Source organism: Monocercomonoides exilis (genome assembly GCF_001643675.1).
Source record: "Monocercomonoides exilis strain PA203 chromosome Unknown scaffold14-1859848, whole genome shotgun sequence".
In the NCBI taxonomy this organism is placed as follows: Eukaryota; Preaxostyla; order Oxymonadida; family Polymastigidae; genus Monocercomonoides; species Monocercomonoides exilis.
Window position 1 is genome coordinate 452,939 of NW_027150559.1, and position 27,799 is coordinate 480,737.

Consider the following 27,799-nt stretch of genomic DNA (forward strand, 5'->3'; position numbering starts at 1 on the left):
ACAAAAATGATACATAAAAGGTGATGAGCAAAGATTTGAAAAACGAGCACCAAATAAATAAATTGCATATTAGATCACTATGTTAATTTTTTATTAAAGGATAAACAGCAAATATCGAAAAATGGAAATTTATGGATGTGCGTATTTTGTTAATATTTTATAATCCAGATTTTTGAGTAACATGTGTTGAAAATTTTTTTATCCCTTTAGACACAAATATCAAATTTTTATGTTCCACTGAAGAATGTGCTTTCTTTAAAGCTTTTACAAAAAAGAACCAGAAATTGCGGATTCTAAAGTATTATTCCATGGAAAATGCACTCTTTTTCCAAAATACCCTTGTTAGAAGGAAACTTTCCGAAGCCAAGCGAATAAGAAGCCCACGTATTTTGAAAATATATGATTCATTTTTTGTTAACGACGATGAATTGTACATTGCTATGGAATACTGCAACGGAGCTAGCCTTTACAATGATGTGAAACAGAGAAAAAAAGAAAAGCGTTTTTACACAAACGAGGTTGGAGCTTTGAAAGTCATTACAAATTTTCAATTTGGTGTTCAATGACTTATTTTTGTAATTTCCCTTGCTTAGGAGCTTTGGATAATTATAACCGATCTCATACTTGCACTTTTTGAATATTTTAAGGTAGATTTAAAACACCAAAACATAAATTTGAAGAATATAGTGATGATGCCTGACGGGCACGTTAAGCTAGGTGTGCAACCAGTAAATATTGACATCATTTTATCTGATTTTTCCTGTTATTTCATACACATTTTCTTTGATCAAACAATGAAAAAGGCGAATTTCAAATCAAGAAATCAATAACTAATTCAGATTTTGATTTTGGATCAACTCCGTGCTTTTATTCGAATAAGGCATCAGAAGAACTTTCTAATTTTTCATCTGCCTCTTCATCTTCAGAATCTTCCGTTTCATTGTTGGCTCATGAAACCGATCTTAGGCAGCTGGGAAAAGTCTTGTTTGAGCTGTGTTCATTGAATTCTTCATCACCACAAGAATTGGGCATATTTTCTGAAGAGATTACCGAAGCATCATTGGAGAAAGCATTCCCACCGTCTGTTGACAAAAACATCATCACAATTGTCAAAATGCTTCTTTCCTCTTCTTTAGGAGACTCAACAGATTTAGTTGATATTCTTGCTCTTCCTTGTGTGATGGATAGATTGGCAACAGGAAGAAAATTGGAAACAGAAGGATTTAATCGTGCTCAGGATTTTGCAGAAAAAAGCTCAAAAAGCGATGAAGAAAATGGAGAAACAACAGAGGGAAAAAATCAAAAAGAAGAAAAATGTGATGACCTCTTAAACGAAACACTTCGTGATGTTTGTGAAATTAAAAATGTTGTTGAGGTTCTGCTGATGCGGAAGAACAAAGCAGACAGAGAAGCATTCAAACTTCGACAGATCAACAACGAATTGCGTGAGAGACTTGCTGAGCAAGAAAGGTTGGAGAATAAACTGAAATATGCTTACGAAATGATTGAAGAGTATGAAGAGCTTTACGATTCCATCAGAGAAAGAAACAAAGAACTGGAAATATTACTTGAAGAAAGCATGCTTAAAGGTTCTAATGGTTTGAGTGGCATGTTGAAATTAGCTCGCTCCAATGAAATGGGAATAGCATCAGCATCTGCTTCTTCTCTGCTTTCTGCCTCTGCAACAACCGCATCGCATTCACGGAACAAACAACTGCCCAATCAGGAAAAATCTCCAATGAATAATTCGAATGCTTCCGTTAAAGAGATGACAAATCAGCCAAAAAAGTCCAAGAAACAGCAAACTGGAGACTTGACATCTTCTCTCAAAAAATCAACAGAAAAATTGTCTCTTGCAGGTGACGATGAATCATCTGCAAAACAGACAATAGAAAAGGCAAAAGAAAGTGAAAAGACAGAAGAAGCTAAAAGCAAAGACAATCAAATACAAACATCTTCAACAAATCAATCAGAATCGAAATCAGCTACAATGACTGCAACTCAATCTTCATCTCCATCTTCAGCTTCTTCCTCGTCTTCAGCTTCTGCTCTGAATCAAACAGCTGAACAGATGTCAGCTGCATCCTATTCAATTTCAACTGACAAGAGCTTGTCTTCGAAATCTCTCAACAAAACAGAAAGCCAAAAGTTGAAAGAGAAGCCAAAAAAGGATTCAAAAAATGAAAAAACGCAAAAACAGACAGCAGCCAAACAGAAATCTGAAGAAACATCGACAGTTGAAGTTGAGTGGGCTTCATGTTCATTCTTTGATAATTCTGCGATTCATCAACCTTCTTCTTGTTCTTCTGCCTCGTCTTCTGCTTCTTCTGCTTCTGCTTCTGCTTCTACATCGTCTTTGTCGTCGTCATCTTCTTCTTTTTCTTTATGGGAAGAGGAATTATCTTTTTCTTCTCCTTCTCTTTTTCTTTCTCCTCCTCTTTCTCCTCCACCTTCTCCTCCACCTTCTTCTCCTCTTCCTCCTCTTCCTCCTCTTCCTCATTCTCCTCATTCTCCTCATTCTCCTCCTCATTCTTCTTCTTCTTCTTCATTTTCTTTTTCTTTTTCTTCTTCTTCTCCTCCTCTTCCTCCTTTTTCTTCCTCTTCATCATCAAAATCATCATCTATTTCTTTATGGGATAACTCATTAAGATTAGATGACGATGAATGGCCTGCGCTTCCATCTTGCAACAATTCAACAAGCAAGCATTCACATTCACGGACTTCTTCTTCTTCTTCTTCTTCAAATGCTTCAACTACTAAAACTTCAAAGCCAACAGTTGCAAATACAATTTCATCGTCCTCTCCACAGTTTGCTCCTTCATCTGCTTTAGTCAGAATGACTGCTCCTTCTCCTTTGTCACATGTTCAGACTGACCAAAAAACAAACAAAAAATCAGACAATTCGCCAAAGACATTGAAGTCAACAGCAAAAGAGCCTAATGATTCAAATGGTTCAAAGGAAACAAAGGAAACAAAGGAAACAAAGGAATTAAAAGAATCAGAAGATCCAAAAGCAGAAAAAGAACAAAAAGAACCAAAAGAACGAAAAGAACCAAAAGGATCAAAAGGATCTAAAGGATCAAAAGAAGTGAAAGATTCGAATGGATCAATAGAATCAAAAGAGGAAAATTTTGAGAAAGGGTTAAAAGATTCAAAAGAACAGAAATATTTGAAAGAAACAAAGAAATTAGAGGAATCAAAAGCAGAAAAAGCAGAAAAAGATTCGAAAGGATCAAAAAAACCAAAACAAGCCTCGAAATCAATAATTGCGAAAATTACTTCAAAAAAAGCTCCTCAATCGCAATGCTCTGAAAACACAGAAAATTCTATCTCTTTGTTGGCATCACAACACACTCTCTCACTGCCATCAACAGCTGCAACACAATCTTTGTCTGTTAAAGATGCATCAGCTTCTCCTTTTGATAAGTTCAATCTGACAAAAAGCAAGAAGCCAGACGAATCATCTCAGAATAACAAAAATCAGAAAAAGGCAAAAACCAAACAGAAATCTGAAGAAATATTGACTGTAAATATCGGATGGGATTCATGTTTATTGTTTGATAATTCTGCGATTCGTCGAACTTCTTGTTCTTCTTCTGCTTCGTCTTCTGCTTCTGCTTCTGCTTCAACATCGCCGACTTCGTCATCATCATCATCTTTTTCTTCATGGGAAGAGGAATTATCTTTTTTGGAAAAGAAATTTAGTTCAGTTGATGTTGAAGAGTCTGCTCTTCCTGATTTAGAAAATTCTGCGAACAAGCATTCATATTCACTAACTTCTGCTTCTGCTTCATCATCTTCTTCATCATCAATTGTTACGTCATCTTTGCATGCAAAAGATGCATTAGCTTCTCTTTGTGATAACACCAAACTGTCAAAAAGCAAGATGTCAAACAAATCATCTCTGAATGAAAAAAATCAAAAGAAAGCGACGTCCAAACAGAAATCTGAAGAAATATCGAATGGAAAAGTTAAACGGGCTTCGCCTTCATATCGTAAACGCTCCGCAAAGAAACGTTCGCATCCACGGACTTCTTCTTCTGCTTCTGCATCGCCGTTTTCGCCAACATATTCTTCTGTATCTTCATGGGAAAAGGAATTATCTTACTGGGAAAAGAAATTAAGCCCAGTTGTTGATGATTGGTCTGCATTTTCAATTTGTGTTAATTTCTCACGCAAACAGCCGCATTCACTGGTTTTTTCTTCTCCTTCTCCTTCTTTTCATCCGCGTCCTTCTTATATTTGTACTTCAACTTCAACTTCTTCTTCTTCAAAAGCTTTAGCCAGCAAAACTTCAAAGCAAACAGTTGCAAATAGAACTTTGCCATCCTCTCCACAGTCTGCTCCTTCATCTGCTTTAAGCAGATTGACTGCGCCTTCTCCTTTGTCACATGTTCAGTCTGACCAAAAAACAAACAAAAAATCAGACAATTCGCCAAAGACATCGGCATCTGCTGCGAAAGACTCGAAAAAGTCAAAGGAATCAAAAGAATCGAATGATTTGAAAGGAACAAAAGCAAAAAAAGCAGAGAAAGCAGAAAAAGAACAAAAAGAACCAAAACGATCAAAAGATTCGAAAGGATCAAAATTGGAAAAATCTGAGAAAGGATCAAAGGAATTAAAGGAATCAAAAGGATCTAAAGAACAAAAAGATCCAAAATCAGAAAAATCAGAAAAAGAACAAAAAGAACGAAAAGAGCTGAAAGACTCGAAAGGATCAAGTGATACAAAAGTTGCAAAGGCTGAGAAAGGGTTGAAAGAATCAAAAGAGTCAAAGGAATCAAAAGTTTCAAAAGCAGAAAAAGAACCAAAAGGATCTAAAGGATCAAAAGAAGTGAAAGATTCGAATGGATCAATAGAATCAAAAGAGGAAAAAGCAGAAAAAGCAGAAAAAGCAGAAAAAGAGACAAAAGATTTAAAAGGATCAAAAGGATCAAAAGTGGAAAAATCTGAGAAAGGTTCAAAGGAATTAAAGGATTCAAACGAATTTATAGAACAAAGAGAACAAAAAAAGCTGAAAGACTCGAAAGGATCAAAAGAATCAGAACAGAAAGAGTCAAAGGAACCAAAAGTTTCAAAAGCAGAAAAAGAACAAAAAGAACCAAAAGAACCAAAAGGATCAAAAGATTCGAAAGATTCGAAAAAACCGAAACTATCCACCAGTTCAACAACTGCGAAAACAATATCAAACAAATCTTCTCAACCTGATCACTCAAAAAGCATAGAAAATCCTTCCTCCCCTTTGCTATCTCTGCCGCATCAGCCTTATTTATGGCCTTCTTCTTCTTCCTCTTCCTCTTCTTCTTCCTCTTCCTCTTCTTCTTCTTCTTCGTGGGAAGATTTAAGTTCAGTTGATGTTGAATGGGCTTCTCCGTCATTTTGTGATAACTCTGCAACAAAGCAGCCATATTCATGGCCTTCTTCTGCTGCTCCAGCTTCTTCATCTGCTTCATCTTCTTCAACATCTTCTTCAAATGCTTTAGCCAGCAAAACTTCAAGAAAGACAGTTGCAAATACAATTTCATCATCATCTCCACAGTCTGCTCCTTCTTCAACTATAAACAGATTGACTGCACCTTCTCCTTTGTCACATGTTCAGTCTGACAAACAAACAAACAGAAAATCAGACAATTCACAAAAGACAGTAATGTCTACAGCAAAAGAGCCTAATGATTCGAATGGTTCAAAGGAATCAAAGGAATCAAAAGATCCAAAAGCAGAAAAAGAACAAAAAGAACGAAAAGAACGAAAAGAGCTGAAAGACTCGAAAGGATCAAAAGAATCAGAACAGAAAGATTCGAAAGAATCAAAGAAATTAAAAGAATCAAAAGAATCAAAAGCAGAAAAAGATCCAAAAGATCCAAAAGTGTCAAAAGATTCGAAAGATACAAAAAATCTAAAAGATTCTAAAAATCCAAAAGATTCAGAAGGTTCGAAAAAATCGAAACAATCCGCAAGCTCAGCAACTGCAAAAACATCTTCAAAAGCAACATCAAAAGCAACTACAAAAAAAGCTCCTCAATTGCAACGCTCAAAATTCACAGAAAATCCTTTCTCTTTATTGGCATCGCGTCTAGCACTATCATCATCATCATCATCATCATCATCATCTTTGAAAGTCAAAGATTCGTCAGTTTCTCATTGTGATAAGTCCAATCTGCCAAAAAGCAAGAAGTCCAGCAAATCCTCTCAGAATGAAAAAAATCAGAAGCAAGCGATATCCAAACAGAAATCTGAAGAAACATCTACAGTTGAAGTTGAGTGGGCTTTGCCTTCATTTCGCGATAACTCCGCTACTCATCAGCCTTATTCATGGCCTTCTTCGTCTTCTTCTTCATGGGAAGACTCTTCAAGTTCAGTTGATGTTGAATGGGCTTCACCATCATTTTGTGATGACTCTGCAACCAAGCAGCCATATTCATGGCCTTCTTCTGCTGCTTCATCAACTTCATCTTCTTCCTCTTCATCATCATCATCATCATCATCATCTTCCTCTTCTTCCTCATCTTCCTCATCTTTTTCTTCCTCATCTTCTTCTTCCTCATCTTCTTCTTCCTCATCTTCTTCTTCCTCTTCCTCTTCTTCTTCTTCACCAGATCCATCTTTTTCTTCTGCTTCTTTGTCTCCTCCACCACCTCCACCATCAGAATCTTTCAGACATTCAATAAAAAAGAACTCAAACACAGCAAATTCTTCTGATTCATCATCTTCAAACACTATTCCCGAAAATACACAAAAGGCACACGAAAGTCTGCAAACACGATCCACAAAAAATGAAAACGATTCCTCCCAGTTTATTTATTGCCCATCCTCTCAATCAGTTTCTACTCCGACATTTTATTCCTCTTTTTCTTCTTCATCATCGTCTTCTTCATCAGTTAACTTTTTGAGAAACGAAGAGAAAATTAAGGAGCCATCTGAATCAAAAGATAGCGAAGAGAATCAACAAAATTTGTTATCTTCAGAATTCAAGTTAATGTCTCATCCAAATTGTTCATCTTTGACTCTTTTGGATAAAAACAGAGTGACTTGCTTGTCAAATTACAATAACGTTTTGGCTATCATTGATGTTCCATTAAAAGTGGTGTGAAAAAAGAAAGAAATACATTTCCAAAATTTGATTGAAGCTTTCATTTATTAATTTCTTTTTTTCGGTAATTTTATTTTTATGCGGAAAAACATTTTTATGATATTTGTTTTTTCATCTACGTTATTCAACACATTATTTCCATTCTGAATGATACTCTGATTTAGGGCTGCTGGAAGTGGTATGAATACGCCTTTTCTCTTTTCTGTTTCATTAAAATTTTGTTTGTTTATTTTTATAATTATATTATTATAATCGTTATGGCACATAATCTGTCTTCTTGGGATTCATTCTTTTGCAAGTTCTGTACGTTTTGAAAAGAAACCACAAATTATTGTTGGCTTTGGATTAATGAGAAGGAGTTCTCTGCTCGAAAAACGTTTTCGGCTTGGCGAGGATAATAATTCATTTGGATATCAAAGCAGGTACGCGCAAACTTTGATTATTATTACGTCGATCAAATTTTTTACACTTTTTTCTTCAAAAAATTTCAATTAACGCTATTTTTGTTTTGCACTTCCAACTTCAAATTTTCTTAAATATCACAATTTCTCAAAATTTTCTTTGCAGCGGATGCATTGCACATCAAGGTCTTATTATGCCTGGAATGAAAAGATACGAAGCAGGAGACATAATCACTATTGAAGTCGATATTCGCTCCAACTGCAATAAAACAGTATCGCAGGCACATTTTTATGTTAATGGAAGTCTTCAGAATCTATATCTACATAATGTTCCGAAGGAAACCGTTTTTGGGGTTTGTTTTTTCAATGAGAATTATTGTTAGACAATCATTTGGTTATTATATCGAAAATCATTTGTAGTTTCATCTGTTCGGAAGAGATTCAAAGTGTTCAGTTGTTTCGTTTGGAAAAATATCAGGTCTCACTCAACCCGATCGAAAATTGCTTGAGCCAGTAAGTTGGTAGTTCAAAGACATTTGGCAGTTCCTTTTTGAAACATTCTTTCGTTCGAGTTTTGATCAAAAAAAAATTTATTTCTCAATGGGATTAATGGGAAAAAGTGCTGAAATCCCACGAACACGAATCTCAAAATAGTCTTCAGAGAAAAACAAAAATACGTGTTTCCATTGAGAAAAAATTTTGATCAAAACTCGAATGAAAGAATAATTTCAAAACGGAACAACCACATTATTTGGCTTTTGATTGTGAGAAAACTCATATTTTTTTATCTTTTTTGAAAATGGATTTTGTTTATCAATAAAAAATGAAACTATTGTTTTCCTTAATCATTTGATTATTTTTCTTGAACGTGAGGGAAAAGTCATTCAAAAAAACAGTTGAGATATTTTCACCTTTTAAGCAGTGAAACTTCTTTCTTTTGCGTTTTGAATTGAGAAAAAAAAATTATTGGAAGTCTCTGTTCCGAGTATTTTCTTTTGTTTTCGATGATGGATTAAATGACATGTGATAGGATATTTATTGAGTCTCATCAGCCAAGTTGATTGTGAAATCCATCGAAAAATCTATGTGCATTCGAAAACTGACAAGGAGAAACTGATTGAGGAAAAAGCATCCCATAACGAACAATGCTTGACAATTTGTGTTCACAAATCACTTCGTGACAAACTCCATTCAAACACAACAACAGCAATAACAATAATAAAGAAGAGAAAGAAGAATAGGAAGAAAAGTGAAATGAAATATTCAAAGATTAATTGTCTCAAATCAACATCGCATCAGAACTCAAACAGGCAGCACAACTCGCAAATCATGCTGCTCCACAACAAACTTTGAAAAACAAACAAATTAAGAAAAACGAAAAAAGAAATAAATTGGTGTTGAAAATCTGACAGAAAAATAAAACTCTCCTCAGCCCCGTTCCACAACTCCATTCCACAAAGTTGGCTCACTTCCTTCAAGCAAATCCAGCTCATCTTTTCATTCTGACTCTTTTTTTGAAGAGGTGCATCACTTCATCTCTCCTCCTTTCACCATGCCCATTCCTCTCATAGGCTTCTGCCCCAACAGCCATTTCCCTTTCAATCATCCTCCTTTTGCATTCCTCTTCTCCAATGCACAAACATGCTTTATTTTTGGAGAGGATGTTGTTGTGAATGGCAAAAACACCTCACATCGTCTTCATTGTCTCATTTTCATTGCTCTCCTGCTCTTTTGCTTTTCTGCTTGCCAACTTCCAATCCACATCTTCTCACTCCTCCGACTCGCTGATCATGCTTCTGTTCAGCCCAGCCATGGACTCTTCCCCAACACAGATCGCGTCTGTCATCGTCATGATTGCTGCCCCTTTCGGAAACCGCACAATAAACTCCCGCTTCAGCTCGTTCACACTCAGCCGCTGCCCCCAGTCTTGCGACAGGCACCCCTTCACCACACCCGCCAAGCTGCTCCCTCCCACCCTCATCACATCCGGCTTCTCCCCATTCACAATCTTCTGCCCCGCCACCTCTGCTCCATACTCTCCAAACGGAATCTCCAGCGTCAGACACTCCCACACCATCATCCCAATCGAGAACGATACCGACTCCTTTGTCGCTCCCATCTTCTTGTTCACCAGCAGCTCTGGCGCCTTCCACCTCAAGCACTCTTTTTTGAAATCATCCTCATCCTCAAACGCTGATGAAGGCAGAGAGTCATCATCATCATTATCATCACTTGCAGATGTCACAACTGTTGTTGATGAGATTGACGATGACTCTGAATCATCTGAAGATGAGAAGTCTGAATGCATCACAATGCAGATCACCATGTGCTCGGAAAATAACACAATGTGGGGACTGAGATTGGCAAGAGATGAGAGAGGATTCTCCATTTCATCAAATGAGTGGAGTGCCAGATTCGCCACCCAGAATAGGATCTGCGCAGCTGTTTGCTCTCTCTCAGTCAATGTGCCTATCGCCATCTCTTTCTTTTCATTCTTTCCATGAAGCAGCATGAACAGAGAATCCCTCAGATCCACAATCAGCTTCTCATGTGGAGACGAGCAGGCCATTGCATCCACCAAGTTCGACATGGATGAGGTTGTTGGGCACAGATCCTCTCCTCGAACAAAAGTGGATTCTGTGTCTGAAGTGTCTGTGGTTGAAGTGGATGAGATTGAAGGTGATGGCGTTCGCTTCCTTGTCTCTTCCTCAACTTCCTTTTCATCAACCTTCTCCAGCATCCATTCTGGAATCTTGTCTGAGTCTCTTCCAAGAATGTATTCAGTGGAGCCACTCTCACTCAGCAAATGCTCTGACGATTCTGAATGCTGAAGGCTTTTCGCATATACCCTCTTCTTTATCCTTTCCTCGTTCTTCTTCTCAGCCTCCCTCTCGGCTCTCCTCCACTGCGCCTCAGGTGACATCTCCATCGTCACCATCTCAAATGCCTTCGGATCCTTCTTCACTGTGTCTTCCACAATCACTTCAAGTTCCTCTGTCCTTCTCTTTTGTTTTCTCCATCGAACAACAAACAAAATAAATCCAATAAGAACAATTAAAAGGATTATTGCCATAACAACAACAATTATTGGCCAAAATGATTTTCCTTCTTTCCCTCCTTCAACAATTCTGTCATCTCCTTTTCCTTCGGTTTCGCTTCTGTTCTTCAGAATGAAAGAATCAGTCGATGAAGGAGATTCTTTCTTTCCAAACAGAAGACTCACAGACACTTCTGTCTCTGCTCCCACTGCTCCCATCTGAACCGATGAAACAACTGCAACAATTTCGTTCTCTGACACACTTTCCTTTTCACCAATCCCATAGCTCTCAACCACCTCTTCCCTTCCATTCCCGAAGCTCAACTTCAACGAAACATTGCAGGGGAGAAGAAGTCTCCCACTCAGCGTGATGATTGTTTTTCCCTCAGATCCTGTCTCATTTCTCGCCCCTTCCACAACTGGAATGAAGAATGATGATGCTCTCTCCTCCATCATCCCGCTCAACTCGCATCCTTCATTCAACATCCAAAGAGATGTGTTTGGCAAAACTCCATCTCCTCCTTTCAAACTCATCACATTCAACGACCCCAAATCAGAACAGATGATGTTTCTTCTCAATGATGGATATCCTTCAATTGATGGATTATTGTTTGAGAAATTCCCTGCTTCAATCATTATGCTTCCTCCACAAACAGAAATACCACCAATGGAAGAGTTAACAACGCTCGTATCCTTCATCATAACATTTGAATCACTCAGACGAATCATCGACTCATTCCATTTGCATATTCCATCCAGGTCAGTATTTTCGTCTTTCTCTTTTTCATCTTTGTTTCTCAATCCATCAAACAAACACAAATCCATTGAAGCGCTTGCGCATTTATTGATATCCATTGCGCAAGAACCATACCCTTTAGTGATGGCGATGCTCACTGAGCAATTTGACAGCTCCAATTGATGAATTAACTCACTGAATTGCAATGGCACTTTATCACTTTGTTGAGTGATGTTTTCAACCCTCACACTTTGAAGCAGCGATATCCTTTTTTCATCCTTTGATTCCATCAACACTTTTGATGTTAGTGATATGACAGGCTCTTCAAATGAAACATCTCTGAACACACTCGAAATAATGCTGATTGAATCAGATTCCCCATTGATAGCGCTCACTGTGAGATGCAATTCAGACACAGAGCATCGTTCCAGCAAGCAACCTCCGTCGACCACTCGAATAATGTGATATCCAACAGAAGCTCTTTCTGAAATCATTGAGCTGCTTCGAAATGAGCAACTGCCCAATGTTGAAAGACCACTCTTCACACATAGGAATGACGAGTGCGAATCGCTTGAAGTCGAACAATACTCAAAGCACACTCGACTTATGGCAACGTTGTTGATTGCCTGAATTATGCAGTCGCTTGTTCCATTGATGGATGCACAAACATTAACAACACATGGATTTCTCAGTCGCGATGAGAGTTCCATCTCATTCAGCTCCGCTTCACCTTCGAGATTTGCCTGCTCCACAACATACATTTCACTCACATATTCCCCAGTCAAATGATCCAACGCATAATCAATCGTGGCACACGGAAGCAAGGGCGCACCGCACTGACGATCATTCTTCCCTCCGCTTGATCGCTCTGAGCAAACATATATAGTGTCCGAAAGATATACAGTGATGAAGTCCAGAAGATTCGTGTCTGTCTTGTGCTCTGTGCTGTCTATCCCACAAATCCCTTTTTCTTGATCCGAGATCTTCCTGAGGTCAAATCGAAATTGCGTTTCATTGATCTGCGACGATATGCTGAAGCACTGAACAAAAATATCACACCCAACCCCTGCTGTATTCGCCACAAACACCATCGTCCTGAACTCAAAATCCAGCACTCCCGTCTCATTGCTCCCCACATACACCCCTCCTCCCTTGCCGATGTCTGAACAGCTGCACCGAACAACACTGCTGTTCACCATGTTCATCCTTCCACCTCCATTAATCCACAGCTCCATAACTCCTCCTCGCAAGCTTTGCTTTGCTCTACAGTCGCTTGCAACGCTTCCATTCACCTTCATCATCACTCCCTTTCCTGTGTCTGTTCGCATGATGCTGCACCAATCGCTCCTTCCCTGAACACCCTCCAGAATGCAATCCTTGAGTTCAACGCTTCCAACAAGATTTGTTTCGAATCTTCCAAGTGCATGTTCCTCTCCAACAATCTTCACAATCGCATCACAATTCATGTTCACTCCGGAAATAGTTGCTTTCTCAATCACACATGTGGTCTCATCCCCAACAGCAAACACACTGTTGCCAATGCTCCTCGACTCCATCCTGAACAACTGCACAATCAGCACCCCTTGTTTTGCAAACACAAGCGAGCAGGAAAACTCGCTCCTATCTTTCACAGCTGAGACAAATGAGCAGTCGCTGAGGTTCAACAGACCTCCTTCGTTCCAAATAAGAGCTTTCACATGATCTTCAAACCCTTCTGCCTGCTCAAAGCATATATCTTCCACAAGCACTCCACCATGACTCCTGATAAACCATAATTCTCCCACACTTGCTTTCTTTTCAAATACCACTCTGCTCTTCTTTGACTCGTCTCTCTTCCCATCCGATTTCATTTCAAATTCTTCCAAATCATACTCATCCCGAATAACTGTTTCTCCAGAAACAAACATGAAACGAGATTCCCCTTCGCTTTTCAGTTGTTCCATCCCTTTCCAAAACGAATTGCATGGCTCTTCTTGCCTTCCACACCTTGCCACATCAAAACCTTCTTTTCCAACATACACTTCCCATCCCTCATAGGAAATCAGGAACCTCAATAAATCCGTTTCAACAAACTTGCCATCACTCCCCACAAACATGTTCCCATCTGTGTCTCCTTCTCCACTCCCATAATTGAATTTGAATGCACCCTGATTCACAGACTCGTTGAGATCACAATCAACAATAAACACATTCCTTCCCAACCATGCTTCATTCTGATCAAACACCAGTCCTTCAAACACAAATCGTGGACTTTCCTCTGTGTTTGTGGTGTTCAAGAAAGCAAATCCCCCCTTTCCGTCTTCAATACTGCATCCACACTTCATCAGCAGCGATCTGTTCACAACAACATTCCCTTCCCTTCCAACTTCAATCTCAGCCACTCCTCCTTTCTTTCCACCATCTGTTCTGATTCCAGTGAAGTTGCATCCTTCAATCACTGTTCTTTCAAGAAGAATGAACGGAACAACTGAGAAACTCGAAGACTCCATCTGACAATTTATCAATTCCACTCCATTGCCACTTGCTTCAATCACTCCAAACTTCATTTCCGCTTCACACACAATTTGACAGCTTTCAAGAGTTAGCGTTCCTGCTTTTGAGATGATTGCCATTTTCAATTCGTTTTCCAGCTTGCTTGGCAATTCCAACGAGACCCTTCCAATTGTCAGACTTGCACGTGCTGTCAATACTGCTTCAAACACTCCATCTCTCTTTGGATTTCCTTGAATTACCAAAATCACTTTCTCTCGTTCTCCTCCAGTCACTCCAACAACACTTGTTTCCTCCAGAAACTCATAACAGTCTTCGATGCTCCCCACATTCACAATCTGCAAGTATCTCTCGGATGAATCGTCAAAGTGCCCCACTCCACTCCAGATCGATTTGCAAGGAAAAGCCTCGCTTCCACACCCATTCACATCAACTCCCTTTCCTCCATCCACAACCACCACACTCGCTCGACGCTCCACAAGGAACAACATCAAATCAACACTCTCATCGAAGTTCACTTCATCCACCCCAGCCATATCTGCAATTCTCACTCCATTTTCATCAAACAAATCAATAGCAATCGATGCCTGTGTGGCAGTGTTGTTCAAGTCAACACATTCCAAAAACAGATCTTTCCCTTCTTTTCCTTTGTTCTCCTTAAACCACACTTCCCTCAGATTCATCCCTTTTCCATCTGCTCCCTCAACTTGAACAAATATTCCTCCACCTCTCCATTTCCCCTCATCCACAGAACACATCTCCACTCGCACCCACTTCATTATTAACTCTCCTCCCAATCCCACAACACAGCTCCCTCCTCCTCCCCTTCCTTCCACTGACTTGCAACCAGAAATTGTGCTCCCATTCATCATCTTCATTCTCCCCCCTGTTTCAATCTTCCATCCACCTCCATCATATGTGCACCAGCAGTTATCCACAGTGCATCCATCTGCTGTGCAACTGCTTCCATCACACACAACAACAAACCCACTTCCTTCTCTCCCTGAACATCCTGTAATTAGTGTTTTTGCCAGTATGACAGTCCCACTTCTCGCCTGAATGATCCCTCTTTCTCCAAAAAATATCACACTCCTCACTTCGCAATCATCAAATCTGACTGTGCCCCCTTTTCCAACAACAATCCACTTCTCACAAGCTCCATTTCCCTCTTCTCCACCACTCCAAAAGATATCACCAACAAATGAACACTGTCCAGCACACACTTCCACAACACAATCGAAAGCACTTCCACCTCCATTCACTCCTGAAAGGTCAAACTTCACATCAGAAAACACAAGTTGTGTCAGCGCCTCACCACCGCTCAGCACAAACTGCGCGTCTCCCCCAATCGCAAGCGATGGTTTGCTTTCGTCTCCTTGGATGGTCAACGAGTCCCCATCTCGATCAATCTGCCCACTCACTGGCGTTGTTGCTTGCAGCTGGATGATGGAATGTGTGGTGTTCATCAGCTGAAATCCCAAATCAACAGATTCACATGGAAGCTCTCGATACCCGCACAGTGTCGAATTGCTCCCATTTCCATTCACAAACACAAATCGCGACGAGCTCGGAAACAGATACTCCATCATCGTCACCCCCTCTGTGGTCTCTGACAATCGATCAAGCACCCACAGCCGATCTTCTGCTGAATCGTTCTGTGCTGATCCATTCCAAAGCAACCCAACAATCATCAGTCGAGGTTGGATGCACTCCACAAACACATCTTTCCCCTTCAATGCTCCATTCTCATCAAACACGATCTTCTTCATCGAGTATTCTGATCCAGTTCCCCACAAGTTCATATACAGCCCTCCTCCAAACCCACTTCCCGATGGAACTGTACTGCGGTTCACAGTGTTTTCATCAAATCCAAAATACCCTCCATCATCCACTTCCACAATCACACTTCCACCTCGTGACCCTCCAGCATCACATCCATTGTGCTCCAATGTGCAGTTCACAATCTCCACCCTCTCTGCTTCTCCAACTTTTCCATCAATCGCTCCTCCATTTCCTGCTCCTCGCTTCAACCCTGAAAATGTGCTGTTCCTCATTCCAACGCTGATATCTCCTTCCACTCTGATCACATTTCCATCTGTCTCATTTCTTTCTCGAAATTCACTGTTTGCAATCTCAACATTTCCTCCTGCCTTTGCCCTCACAACACTCCCTTCTTCACTGACTCCCACATTTCTCATATAAATACCATCCAGTACTCCTTCAGCCTCATTTCCATCAAACAATATAACTCCTGCCTTCACAAACACACACCCCTCAATTCTGCAATGTGTCATTTCCATTCTGCCTCCTGAAACAGCCACAATCCCCATCCCAACAACACCACTTTCATTCACAAAATGGCACTTTTCAATCTTCAGACTCATTGAGTTGCAACACATCATCCATTTTTCTCTTCCATCTCCTTCTGATCGTGGCAGCTGAAATACCATATCGTGCAATCTGATATCTTGCTGCGTTTCAATCATTCCTTTCCCGATCCCATTTTCATCCTCATTCACTTTGATCAGAGTGCAGTTCGCTTCTCCGCAAATATCCATCGGTTGTGCATCCAAAATAATATCTTTCTCAAACACGAATGAGCTCTGCAGCTTCAACGTCGCATTCTTCTTTCCAAAAAGCGCACTTCCCGCATGCTCTATCGTTTTGCATGCAAAGTCTTTGTATCCACAAACTTCATAATCAATCCCACTTCCACCCACACATCCCACAGCTGGCATCCCTCGAAACAGCACTGCCAGCGGGATCACTTGTTCCACTGCGCTCAACTCACACCCTCCAACATCATCAAGTCTCGCAATCTCAACTGCCTTCTCAAACTCAAATCCAATTGTTGTTCCATTCACAATCTTCTTCAGCTCCTTGCCTTCCACAAACACCCAATTCCCTCCTCTTGATGCGCTGCATCCATCAAACACCGCATTCTGAATGCAGAATGCTTTCACCTCATCATCCACAGACAAATACATCCCTCCTCCACGCCCTTCACTATCCTCCACACTTCCAGCATGGCAATCTGAACACTCAATAGCCTGCACAGATGAAGTGCTTCCCAACTCTGCCAAACCTCCTGCCTTCACTTTCACAAATATTCCTCCTCCATTTCCCCCTGTGCTATCGCAGCTCTCGAAGTTTCCTCCAACTATCTTCAATATTTATTCCTCACCCACAACGCAACATACAGCTGATCCGTTCTTTCCTCTCACGATTCCTGATTTAAGCACACATTCTTCCAATATAACACCTTTGGCTCCACATGAATTGATAATCCTGCATTCCTTTCCTGACCCTTCATTATCAAACACAGAATTCTTAACATTCAGTTGAACTTCTGCTCCGCAGACATACACCAATCCCGTTTCGGATGAGGTTGTGGTATTCAGTGATTTCATATTCGCAATATCCACAGCTGCTGCTCCCTCTATCCTCACCAGATTACTCCATGAAAAACACATATTGTCAATTATCACAAACACCAGCTCTGTCTTTCCATTGCTCGCAACAACAATACAAAATGTGTGTATTACACCTTCGCTCAGAGATCGAAATGAGCAGTTCTCGATTCTCATTGTCCCCTTGCTTTCTTGGCTGAAAAGCGCCTCATGCTCCTGGACAGATCTGGGAACAGAAAATAACAACAGCTTCACACAAGAATTCGATTTCCCATTTTCTTTCATATACAGAAGCCCTGTTTCACCAGAGGAGTTTCCATGCACAATCACTTCGCTCATTTCACTTTTTCCATGAACAAAGCACCCTTTCTCGTGGCTCAAAGAAACACTCTCGTTCAGCTCAAATGAACCCACAACCTCCACATCTTTTTCTTGCTCCTGCTGCCTCTGGAACGAATATCCCACTGTTTTGCACGGATACTCAACAAAGCCGCATCCAGCCACATCCAGTCCATTTGCCGAGGATGCGGAAATCGTGCTTCCCACATCGTGCAGCAAATACACAAGTGGAATGGCATTCAGACGATCAGCCCCATCAAAGCCTCTCATCCCATCCACTTCAGACAACTGCATGGATTTTCCAAATGGAAATCTTTCTTCGATCACACTCTCTGTCAGATTTGGCGATTCTATAAACAGATCATTTCCATATTCTGCACTATTCGCTCCGCCTTCGCCGAATGATGGCAAAGAAACCACAAAGTTTGCATCAGCTTCATCCGCCTCAATCAGAATCCCTCCCCCCAATCCCTTTCCAGGTGCAGCTGTTGCTGTGCACAAGCAAAACGAACACTTGTTCACTTTCACAACATTCGTCTTTGCAATATGCAGGTGCATCCCTCCTCCTCCCTTTCCATTTTCATTCACTGAGCAAGCATTGAACACGCACTCTTCAATGAGTGCAGAATGCAATCCAATCTCTCCACATGCAGCCACACTCATCCCTCCTCCATCTCCAGTTGCACGAGTGATGCTTGTGAAATTGCTTTTTGTTATATTCATCACATTCACATTGCTCACACTTACAGCACTTCCTCCGCCCAATTCCACAGAATCAAACAAGCAATTCTCCATCTCCAGCTCTGTTCTAGCTTCGCTCTCAACACCAACAATTGCAGAAACATCTCCAAAGACAACATTTCTCATCTTGAAGTTCACAAATTTCAGCAATCCCCCACTTGCCTTTGCAAAAGTGTTCATCAGCTCATCTCCACTCTCTGCTATCTCAGCTTCACAATACGACAATAGCATGCTCCCTGCTTGACACTCCATAAACACCTTCTCACTTGGACCCCGAAATGGAATCAATTGAAATCGAATGTTTGTCATTGACGTTTTCATTCTGCTCACAATCACTGCTTTCCCACTGAGCATCTCTGGGCACTCCACTCGCACAGCTGTTCTTTCGCTCACACATTTCAATTCCCACTCTTCATTTCCCATCACCGTTTCTTCCTTCCACACAAACCCTTCTTGCATCACAATCGCTCTCTTTCCATCTCCAAATCGCAAGCGAACTGCTTTTCCAATTGTGCGGCAGGGATAATTCTTGGTCCCACATCCACTGAAGTCCCTCATCCCACTCCCTCCCACATATCCACTTCCTCCAAACACAGCAAAATATGCCAGCAGTGGCACAGCCTCTTCTCCGCATCCATCCTCCATTCCCATCATATCTTTGTCTTCCATCTTTGTTGTGCCAAACAACACACTCGTGCTGCTCACAACCCTCGACAATTCCCTCGCCTCCACAAATAGATTCCTTCCCCACCAACCCGAGCATCCGCTGAACTGCACATCCCCAAGAATAATATCCTCTCCTCCATCTTCCACACAAATCATCATCCCTCCCCCTTTTCCTTTCTTTGTTTCCTCATCTGCCACACTGCACTGTTTCAAAGCTGTTTTGCTCCAGTTCCCCACCCTCAATGAACCTCCTCTCTTCACTCGAATACAAAAGCCCCCACCATCTCCTTCTTGGCAGCTGCAATTGTTCAGTGACACATTGCTCAGATCAACCATTTCACCACTTCCAACCACCTCACTGACAACACTTCCATTTCCATGAAGCCTTTGGAGGTTCTCAACCAGCACATTCTTCATCTCAATGCCTCCCACCAGCGAATCAAACACAGAGCAATCATTCAAGAAGAACCCACTTATCTGAAGCTCGTCCACATTCAGTGTTCCATCTCCTGAGCAAATAATCAGCGGGGATGTGAATGGAAGTACAGATCTATGATCTTCAGATGCAAACAGCTTCATTCTGTTCAGTTTCATCTTTCCCACTGAGCTCACTGCAAAGAGTGTCATCCCTTGTTTTGCTGCAGAATGCTCCACACTGAAATTCGACCCCAACAGCGATCCTCTCGACACTTCAAACAAGAACTGGCCAGGAAGATTTTCAGTCTTGATCACACACTGCTCCTGAGCAACACCTCTCACAACGATATCCCTCAAAGGTCTGGATACTCCCCTTTTTGGTGAAAACACACTCTCCAGCAGCTTCAATCGCTGTTCCCCAGAATCTGAAAAGCTCTCCATTGCATATTCTATCGACCGGCATGCAGAATCCTTATCAATGCCACAAAACTCTTTGTCAACCCCATCTTTTCTCACAAAACGTTCCAGCATCCCATTCGGAAGCCAACTGTTTTTTTCTCCAAGTGCTGAGTGATACACTCTGTTGCCTTCTGCTCTTGTTGAAAAAGAAGAAACACACAAAATGAAATTCTCCCCAATGATAGATGCATTGTCATATATATATATGTCATTCCCTTTTTTATTGAATGCGGAATTATTGTGAAAGAATGAGAAAGCAATCATTTGGTAATTTATTGTTGCTGAACTATACAAATAATAATATACGCTTCCTCCAAAATAAGCTGTTGAATTTTTGAAAGTGCATTCATGCGTTTTCATTGTATATGACATTCCATAAAATAAAAGTGCTCCACCTCCAACGCTTGTTTCGCATTCGCATGTATCAAAATAACATCTGCAAACAATTGGTCCGTCTTCTTTACAGCCTATTGTCTTACAAGTTTGAAGTCTTAAACAACCTCCAGTTGCTTTTGCACGAGAATTTTGAAAAATGCAATCTTCGATAAAAGTACATTGGATAATATTATACACAAGCGCTACTCCCGCTTCTTTTTTCGATTCACATCTTTCAAATACATTTCCTTTCCATTGCACACACTTACCAAAATATATCATGATTGCTCCTCCAAATCTCTGACAAGTGCATGTGTCAAACAAGCAATCTTCAGCAATCATGGTACATTTATCTCCCCCATAAATTCCGATAGCTCCTCCAGAGTATTTTGTATTGCTGTCAGAAAATGATTCATTTGTAAAGGCTGATGAAGTGTTGTGCCATTCGCATGCGATGAATTGCAGAGTGTCATTTCTCGCTCCAAGATCTTGCTTCTCCATTGTAACGTTTTCTTCAATCTTTAAGTCATTTCCTGTTTTCCTGCAACGAGTGAATGAAGTGTTAAATGCATCCATTGCTGATGGTCCATTTATCGAACTCACTATTTCCCCATCCAGAACATCATCCACCTCTGTAAAACTGCAAGAGTGAATTATCGCCGAGCAACAACACTTATCACCAGCTGTTCGAAAATCTCTTGGCCCTGTTGCAGTCACGTTGGCAAAATCTGAATGAACGATTGAAATAATCGAAGAAGGCGCAGATGACACAAATGGAATCTCAGTCAGCGCAATTGACATAAATGACGATTCAAGAATGTTCACATCATTTTCTTGAGTTTCAGCGGGCAACCGATTTCCAGGTCCAACAAGAGAAGAAACACGTACCATTGGTGCTAATGAGAGAAGTGTCAAGTTTTTGATGAGAAATGTGCTGGCAGAGCTCCTGAACATATTTGATTCAGAACGGCACGAAATAGCTATCACACATTGATCAACAAAAACAAGCGACTGCCTTCCAGCATCAATAATTGAATGAACGCTGCTCTGATCAAAATGAATCTTCTGCGTTGTCAGTGAAGTGTTTGTCAAGCCCAATTGCGAAGATATCTGACTAGAAGTCAACTTTTGATGATGATTTCCTTTTGTTTTTCCAACCTCTTTTGCAAATGAAGATCCTTCAATCCCCCACTTATGTTTAATGCTATTTGATAAAAAAGGCATCACATGACTTTGCTTTTCAAAGCAATCAATGTTTTCAGTCTTTATTGAATTTTGACCTTGACCGTCAGATTTTGGACTTTCTGTTGAGCAGCTCATGAGAATAAAATAGAAAAGAACAATAATCATCGATAATTTCTTCTCACTCTGCCTCAGACAGCAGAAAATTCCTTCTCTCCAAACAATCAATATTTTCTGCAAAGATCAAAATCATATATTAAGTTTTTGCTCTGATAAAAATTATTTTTCCAAAAAATTTATATCCTGTTTGGTTTTTGCAGAACAAACATATTGAAGATTTTCACAGAAGATAAGCAGGCAAATATGGTCATTTCTGTGTCAATACAACAATTAATCGCAATTTTCGTGAAATTACTCAAAAGATGCTCTAAATAACGGTCCAATTATTAACAGAAAAATAAACAACAAAGAAAATTAAATTCAAAAGATAAGTTTGATGATCAAACTTGTTCAAAAATTCTGCTGCAAATTCTCTGAAGGTCTTTTTCGTTTGTTAATTTCTGATTTTCTTCATCATTTGATGAGTAAATCGTAACCCAAAAGTTAAAATAGGTTGTTGGATAAAAACAGCATTTTATAAGTTCTGCTTCCGATGAATGGTAACTTTCACATTGATCAATTGTCAACTTTTTGTTCTTTCTTTCTTTTCAATGCTATTCATCAATCTCTTTCCTCCTGATACTCTTTCGATGGTGGTGCATTTTCACATTATACTTCAAATTCAACTCAATTCGAAATAGAAAACCTGTTTTTATCAAGGAATCGTCTTCTTTTTCAGAATCATCTTTTCTTCACTCGCATTTTCCACTTTCGCGAATAAATCGATGGCAATTGTTGTAATAAATTTCATTTATCACTATGAATCAATGATTTGCAAAATATCACATTTGGAAACTGAATGTTCTTGCATTGGGCAGTTCGTTTATTTTGAAATCAGTTCTCGAATATGGAAAAATAAAATTAAAGTTATGTCTTTCATCCAAAGCACACCATTTGCAAATAGCAACTTCGAACTTATAAATATTGCTGTTGTATTATGATGTGGTTTCATTACGCTGTGATAATAACACATTCAAACTTTTGAAAATATTGTCAGTTGAAACAACTTATATTTAAATAAATCATGAAATTTGGTGGATCAGTAAATTTTCATACAAAATATTGCATCTTTGCTGTCTTGAATCTTTTTTTAGATAAGAAAAATGCGTTTTTTAATATTTAAGTAAAATAATATGGGTATTCTATTTTGGAACAGAAAAATGAAATGAAATGAAGCACAAAAGAATGCCTTTGAAAAATAAAAGGTGTAAAACTCTTTTCAAGCATCAGCATCTTCACCTTCCTGAAGTGTGATGTCATCAGGATTACTGCCATATTCATTGTTCCATTTTTTTAAAACGTCCAACGTTTTTGAGTCAACTGATGGACGAATCTGACGAAATGCTGAGTCGAAGTCGGATAGTTTTATTGGTCTGACAGAAGAAGGATCGATGTCAGCGATGTTGCTGATGGTTGACGCCAGCTCTCTAACTGGACCCATCGCAGCATTTGCACACAAAGCAGCAATATCCGATCCGGAATACCCTTTTGTTCTTGTGACAATGCTATCAACATCGGAATCGTTCAATTCGTGCGAATTCTTTCTCAGCAGCCGATAAAACAGCTGCTTGCGAGCTGGGCGATCAGGAAGAGGAATATACAGGCGAGTGGGCATTCGCCGTCGCACAGCCTCGTCTAACTCCTGCGGTCTATTAGTTGCTCCGATGATAAGAGTTTTCTCCAGTTTTGTTGATCCCACTCCATCCAGTTGCACCAAAAACTCTGTCTTCATCCTTCTGCTGGCTTCCGTTTCGCCCTCGCTTCTTGACGTGAGCAAGGAGTCTATCTCATCCACAAACACAATTGCATTTTTGTGGCATCCAGCAACAGTAAATAAAGTTCGAACAAGTTTTTCACCTTCCCCAATCCATTTGGACATAAGAGAAGAAGACGAAATCGAAAAGAACATTGAAGATGTGGTGGATGCTATGGCTTTGCCAATCATCGTCTTTCCTGTTCCCTATTTAAGTTTGAAAAAAAGAAAGCATTCCAAAAAAGCAACATTTGAGAATTTGGCAAAAAAATAAATAAATAAATAAAATAAAAATAAAAAACACTAAATATGAAAAAAAAAAAATATTGATTTTCAATCCACACCGGTGGACCAAACAAGAGCACTCCTCGCGATGGCTCTCTTAATCCAGTGAATAGACCAGGATTGGTTATGGGCCACAAGACATTCTCCTTAATTCGCTTCTTAGCAAATTCCAGCCCTGCGATGTCGTCCCAGTGGACAGACGGAGAGTGGTCCATAATTTCGTTGCATATCATTTCAATAAGCTTCGGATCCAATCCCTTCAGCCTTTCGTCATCCGGATCGATCCCTCCAAGCATTTCGGCTGTTATGACTGGCTCATTCTTTTCTCCACCAATTTTCTCTGTAAAGTTTAAAATGATAATATCAAAAAAAAAAATCAAAAAACATTGAGAAATAAAAATTGTATCGTTATTGTTAAAAATGTGAGAATGATTACAAGTCATACGTTTTTTTGCATCGTTTCTTGTTAGCCCTGAAGGTCTTGATCCGCCAATGAGATTACCTCCATATATGTTTGGAGGGTTTGAAAGGAAATCTGGATAATCTCTCAAAGAGCTCTTGTCGCTGCCCCCACTTCCAACACCTCCTCCGCCACTGCTTGCTCTAACAGGAGGCTGGAAACGCGGTGCAGAAAGTGCTCGAAGTTGGCTTTGTTGATCCTTCGTCAAAGCAGAAGATGGGCCAGTTGGAGTTGCCGAGCTTTGCGGTCCTCCGCTACTCGATGAACTGAAAGCAGAAAGCCTCGCAGAAGGCGATGATGAATCGGTATCAATATAAGAAGAAGGTGGAGATGGTCGGATCATTCGAGTCACATTTCCTCTTCTGATTCCAAGTGTTGATTCACCTCTCCGTTTTTTCACGTCAGCTATCAATTTTTCTCTTCCAGAAATAAACTCGCTTTGTAGTACCGGACTCTCTGAACGTGGAGGAGAAGAAGATGGAATTCGCGAAATTGAAGATTGTGTGTTTGTGCTTCTTACAAATGATGAAGCTATTTGTTTTTGAGTCGGTAAAGCAGATGGTGAAATTGATGGAGGAGACGCAGGCAAAGGCTGGACTCTCTTTTGTTCCCATGGTAAATTTTCTTCATTTACTTCTTCGTCGTATTTGCTTTCATAATAAGGATGCAATTGGGGAGTTACTGGTTTTCTGACGATCGGATTCAGCACAGCTGCTTGAGATGAATTTTGTTGCTGTAAAGGACTCCGAGAAGCAGGTTGATTTTGTGGTAATGTTTGCTTCATTTTGCTAAGCAGCGAAATGCGTGAATGCTGCAACTTATCTGTTTCCTGCTGTGGATTCTGATCATGTGAATACGTTGGTTGGGCAGATTGAACGATTTCAATTTTCGGTTGTTGAGGCTGCAAAGAAGAAGAATGAAGTTGTTGAGTTGAATTAAAGCAAAAACTTGGATGAAATGTCTGTAGTGAATGCTGAAATGAAGCAGATGAAATGTTTTGAAATTGATTCTGGGTTATCTGAGAATTTTGTAAAATAGCTCCTTTCCCTGAAGCAGAAGATTGACCAGGCTTATACATTGGTGGATCCTGTGACGAACATATTTTTCCTTTTTCTGAAAGAGGTGCTGCGCGAGGGAGTTCTGAAAGCGAGCTTATTGTTTTGCGAAGAGAAGAAACAGTTATTGAAACTTTTTTTTCTGATTTCGCAGCTGCCGAAAAGGAACTAGGAGGAGATAAAAAATTTCCTATATTTTCATAGCATTGTTGCAACAAATCTATGCTGTCCCAATTATCAAGAGTGCTGAAGCTTTTATCAATTGAGCATGTTCCAACATGGTTCATAAGTTGTAACGTTGATTGAATTTCTTGTGTTGGTGTTGTACCGTCATCAAACGTACAATCTTTTCCAATTTTTCCATCTTCTAACAAACTTACAATCCAAGAAACATTTTCCATTAAATTGTGTTTTCATAAAATAAACTTATGGGTTCAGAACTTCGAGAAAAACTTTTCATTATTGGCAAACAAAAAAAATTGTCATCATTAATAAATGTTACATAAAAAATAAACAGTTAAACAATTTTTAAAATAACGAAAAATGTTTTTCACTCTTGAAAAAAATGAAAGAATAAATAGAAACAAAAAAATATTCTCCAAAAAGTGAACTCTTCAATCAACGTTTTTATATATGCCTGAATATCATTTTTTGAGGGTTTATTTTGTTATTCTCTTGTTTTTTCGAAAAAGTTTGAAGATTATTTTATATCTTTATTTTTAATTTCATTATTGGTTTGGAATTTTGATTGAAAACAAGATAGCATTCAAAAATGATTTTATTCAAGTTATTATCATTATTGGTATTTTCAGATGCATTAATCTATTAAACTTCATGGTTTTGTGAAAAATATTAAACTTCAGTTTAGACGTTTTTGAAAATTATCGAAAATATTTTTTCAAAAGTTTTATATTTATTCACAAACTCAACAATATCAGATCAAACACCAAATAAAATAACTCAAATATTTCATAAGTTTATGTGAAATGAAGCCTTTCACCCTTTATCCAATAAGTGTAAGAAATACTTCACAAAAATAAAAGCTACTGCTGATGAAGTGAGCATAACTTTCTTTTGATGTGTAATTTCGATTGTTTGTAAAACTTTTAAATATCAATGAGACTGAGAACTGTCTCTTTCTTAAGAATCCTTGTTTCCATCATCATTCTCATTTGCTCTCTCTTCCACCATATCCTCCGATTGCTCGTCATCTTCTTTTTTTTCTATCATATCATCTTCAGCTTCTTCTCTTTCTTCTTCCCTTCGCTTTTCCACAACACTTTTTCGTGTTGAAGACTCTGTTACTTCTCTTTCTTTTCCTTCATCTTCTGAGTCACCATCTTTCCTTTCATACGCGTGACTAATTTCTCCTTCTAATCCTTTCTTTTCGTTCGCTTCGTTAAATTCATTTTTATTTAAAGTGCTTTGCTTTGTTTCCTTGTTTTCCAAGTGTTTGCCTTCTTCTCTTTGTCTTTGCTTCCAAGTCAATTCGAATTCAATGTCGCGAGATGTGATTGTTGGTAGTGGTGACGGCTCAAATAACGAGGAAGAACCTGCAGAAGAGTCATCAGCTTCATCTGTTTTCTTCTGAATTCTTTGAAGAATCGTTTTGCGATTGGGAGAGTAAAGAATATGAGGCTCAGAAACAGTTTCCTTCATTTGTGATCTCATTTCTTGTTTGATCATATCTTGAAGTTTCTAAATCACAAAGGAGTGCGTAATATCATAAAAAGAGCAAAAGGTTAAGAGTGGACAAAAATTAGAAGTGCAAATTTTGAATCAAATAAATTCATTTGTGAGCAATCAATTTCAAACTTTTTCTTCCTTTTCGTACATGTCAATTCTTTCCATCCATTTAGCTTTTAACTCTTCAATTTCAGAAATTTTATGTCGTAATGATCCTATATGCTCATTGTTCTCTTCAAGTATTTGCCTCATTTGCTTCAATTCAGCTTGACGTTCTAACTCTTTTCGTTTGGCTTCCTAAAATATGAAGTTTTTTGGTTAAATTTTCAAAACAGTTTTAAAAATAAGTATCAAACAATTTCTCTCTCTTTTTCTTGATCGCTCTTTGCTTTTTGTAAATGACCAAGAAGAAACCCAAACATATTTCTTCCACGTTTCTGTTCACTTTCAGGTGCAGTAGCAGCAGCATTTGCTCTTTCAGATTTTTGTCGATGAGTTTCTCGAGATTCTTCTGATGATAATTGCATTCTTTTTTCTTCAAACTGAGAAAAGTTATAAATAATAAAAACAGCAAAATTCTTCAAACATCTCCTTGTTTTTCATTTAAAATTTCTTTTGAATCTTGAAGAGAAGAAGTATTCTCTTCAAGCATTCGTATTTCTTTGAGTTTATTTTCGTGAGTGCTAAAAAAATAAAAAAAATAAAATTGTTTCAAGGATATCGAGATTATTTGCAAGTTTCGAGAGTAAAGTCACACTTTATTTCGTGCCTATACTTGACTATCTGAGCATCTGCATCATGAACAGCTCGGACTAACTGTCGAAGAGAACTTGAAATTCGACTTAGTTCTGATCGAAGCATTGATAAAAATGTGGTTAAGATCCTAATTATTTCATAAAACTCTTCAAACTAACAAGCAATTATAATTTATTTTATGAGGTGAATCAAAATTTTTTACGCATTGGTTTAGAAAAAACAAAAGAAAGAAAGCGAATTGAACAATGGAGAAATCCTAAACGCATCTTTTAACAAAGCCCAAGTACAATAAAGCCAAATAC

The 27,799-nt window shown here is 39.2% G+C and overlaps 4 protein-coding genes across 4 annotated transcripts; 1 reads left to right on the forward strand and 3 right to left on the reverse strand.

The window, feature by feature from the left end:
• Positions 1–689: 689 nt before the first annotated feature.
• MONOS_4211 (uncharacterized protein) lies at positions 690–7,090 on the forward strand (the record flags this gene model as incomplete). The annotated part of the gene is made up of 2 exons (XM_067874268.1): positions 690–717; positions 840–7,090. The coding sequence occupies 2 exons, from the start codon at positions 690–692 to the stop codon at positions 7,088–7,090; spliced, it is 6,279 nt and encodes a 2,092-aa protein (XP_067730269.1).
• Positions 7,091–8,338: 1,248 nt separating this feature from the next.
• Positions 8,339–21,481, reverse strand: MONOS_4210 (uncharacterized protein; the record flags this gene model as incomplete). The annotated part of the gene is made up of 4 exons (XM_067874267.1): positions 8,339–10,396; positions 10,544–16,918; positions 16,979–19,922; positions 20,427–21,481. The coding sequence occupies 4 exons, from the start codon at positions 21,479–21,481 to the stop codon at positions 9,260–9,262; spliced, it is 11,511 nt and encodes a 3,836-aa protein (XP_067730270.1). The 3' UTR covers positions 8,339–9,259.
• Positions 21,482–22,721: 1,240 nt separating this feature from the next.
• On the reverse strand, positions 22,722–25,456 carry MONOS_4209 (p97G; the record flags this gene model as incomplete). Its single annotated transcript, XM_067874265.1, has 3 exons — positions 22,722–23,462; positions 23,600–23,880; positions 23,986–25,456. 3 exons carry the CDS (start codon positions 25,454–25,456, stop codon positions 22,722–22,724), a joined length of 2,493 nt encoding a protein of 830 aa, XP_067730271.1.
• Positions 25,457–25,758: 302 nt separating this feature from the next.
• MONOS_4208 (putative pinin/SDK/memA/ protein conserved region) lies at positions 25,759–27,602 on the reverse strand (the record flags this gene model as incomplete). Its single annotated transcript, XM_067874264.1, has 5 exons — positions 25,759–26,753; positions 26,871–27,038; positions 27,098–27,283; positions 27,328–27,424; positions 27,499–27,602. 5 exons carry the CDS (start codon positions 27,600–27,602, stop codon positions 26,196–26,198), a joined length of 1,113 nt encoding a protein of 370 aa, XP_067730272.1. The 3' UTR covers positions 25,759–26,195.
• Between the last annotated feature and the right edge of the window lie 197 nt (positions 27,603–27,799).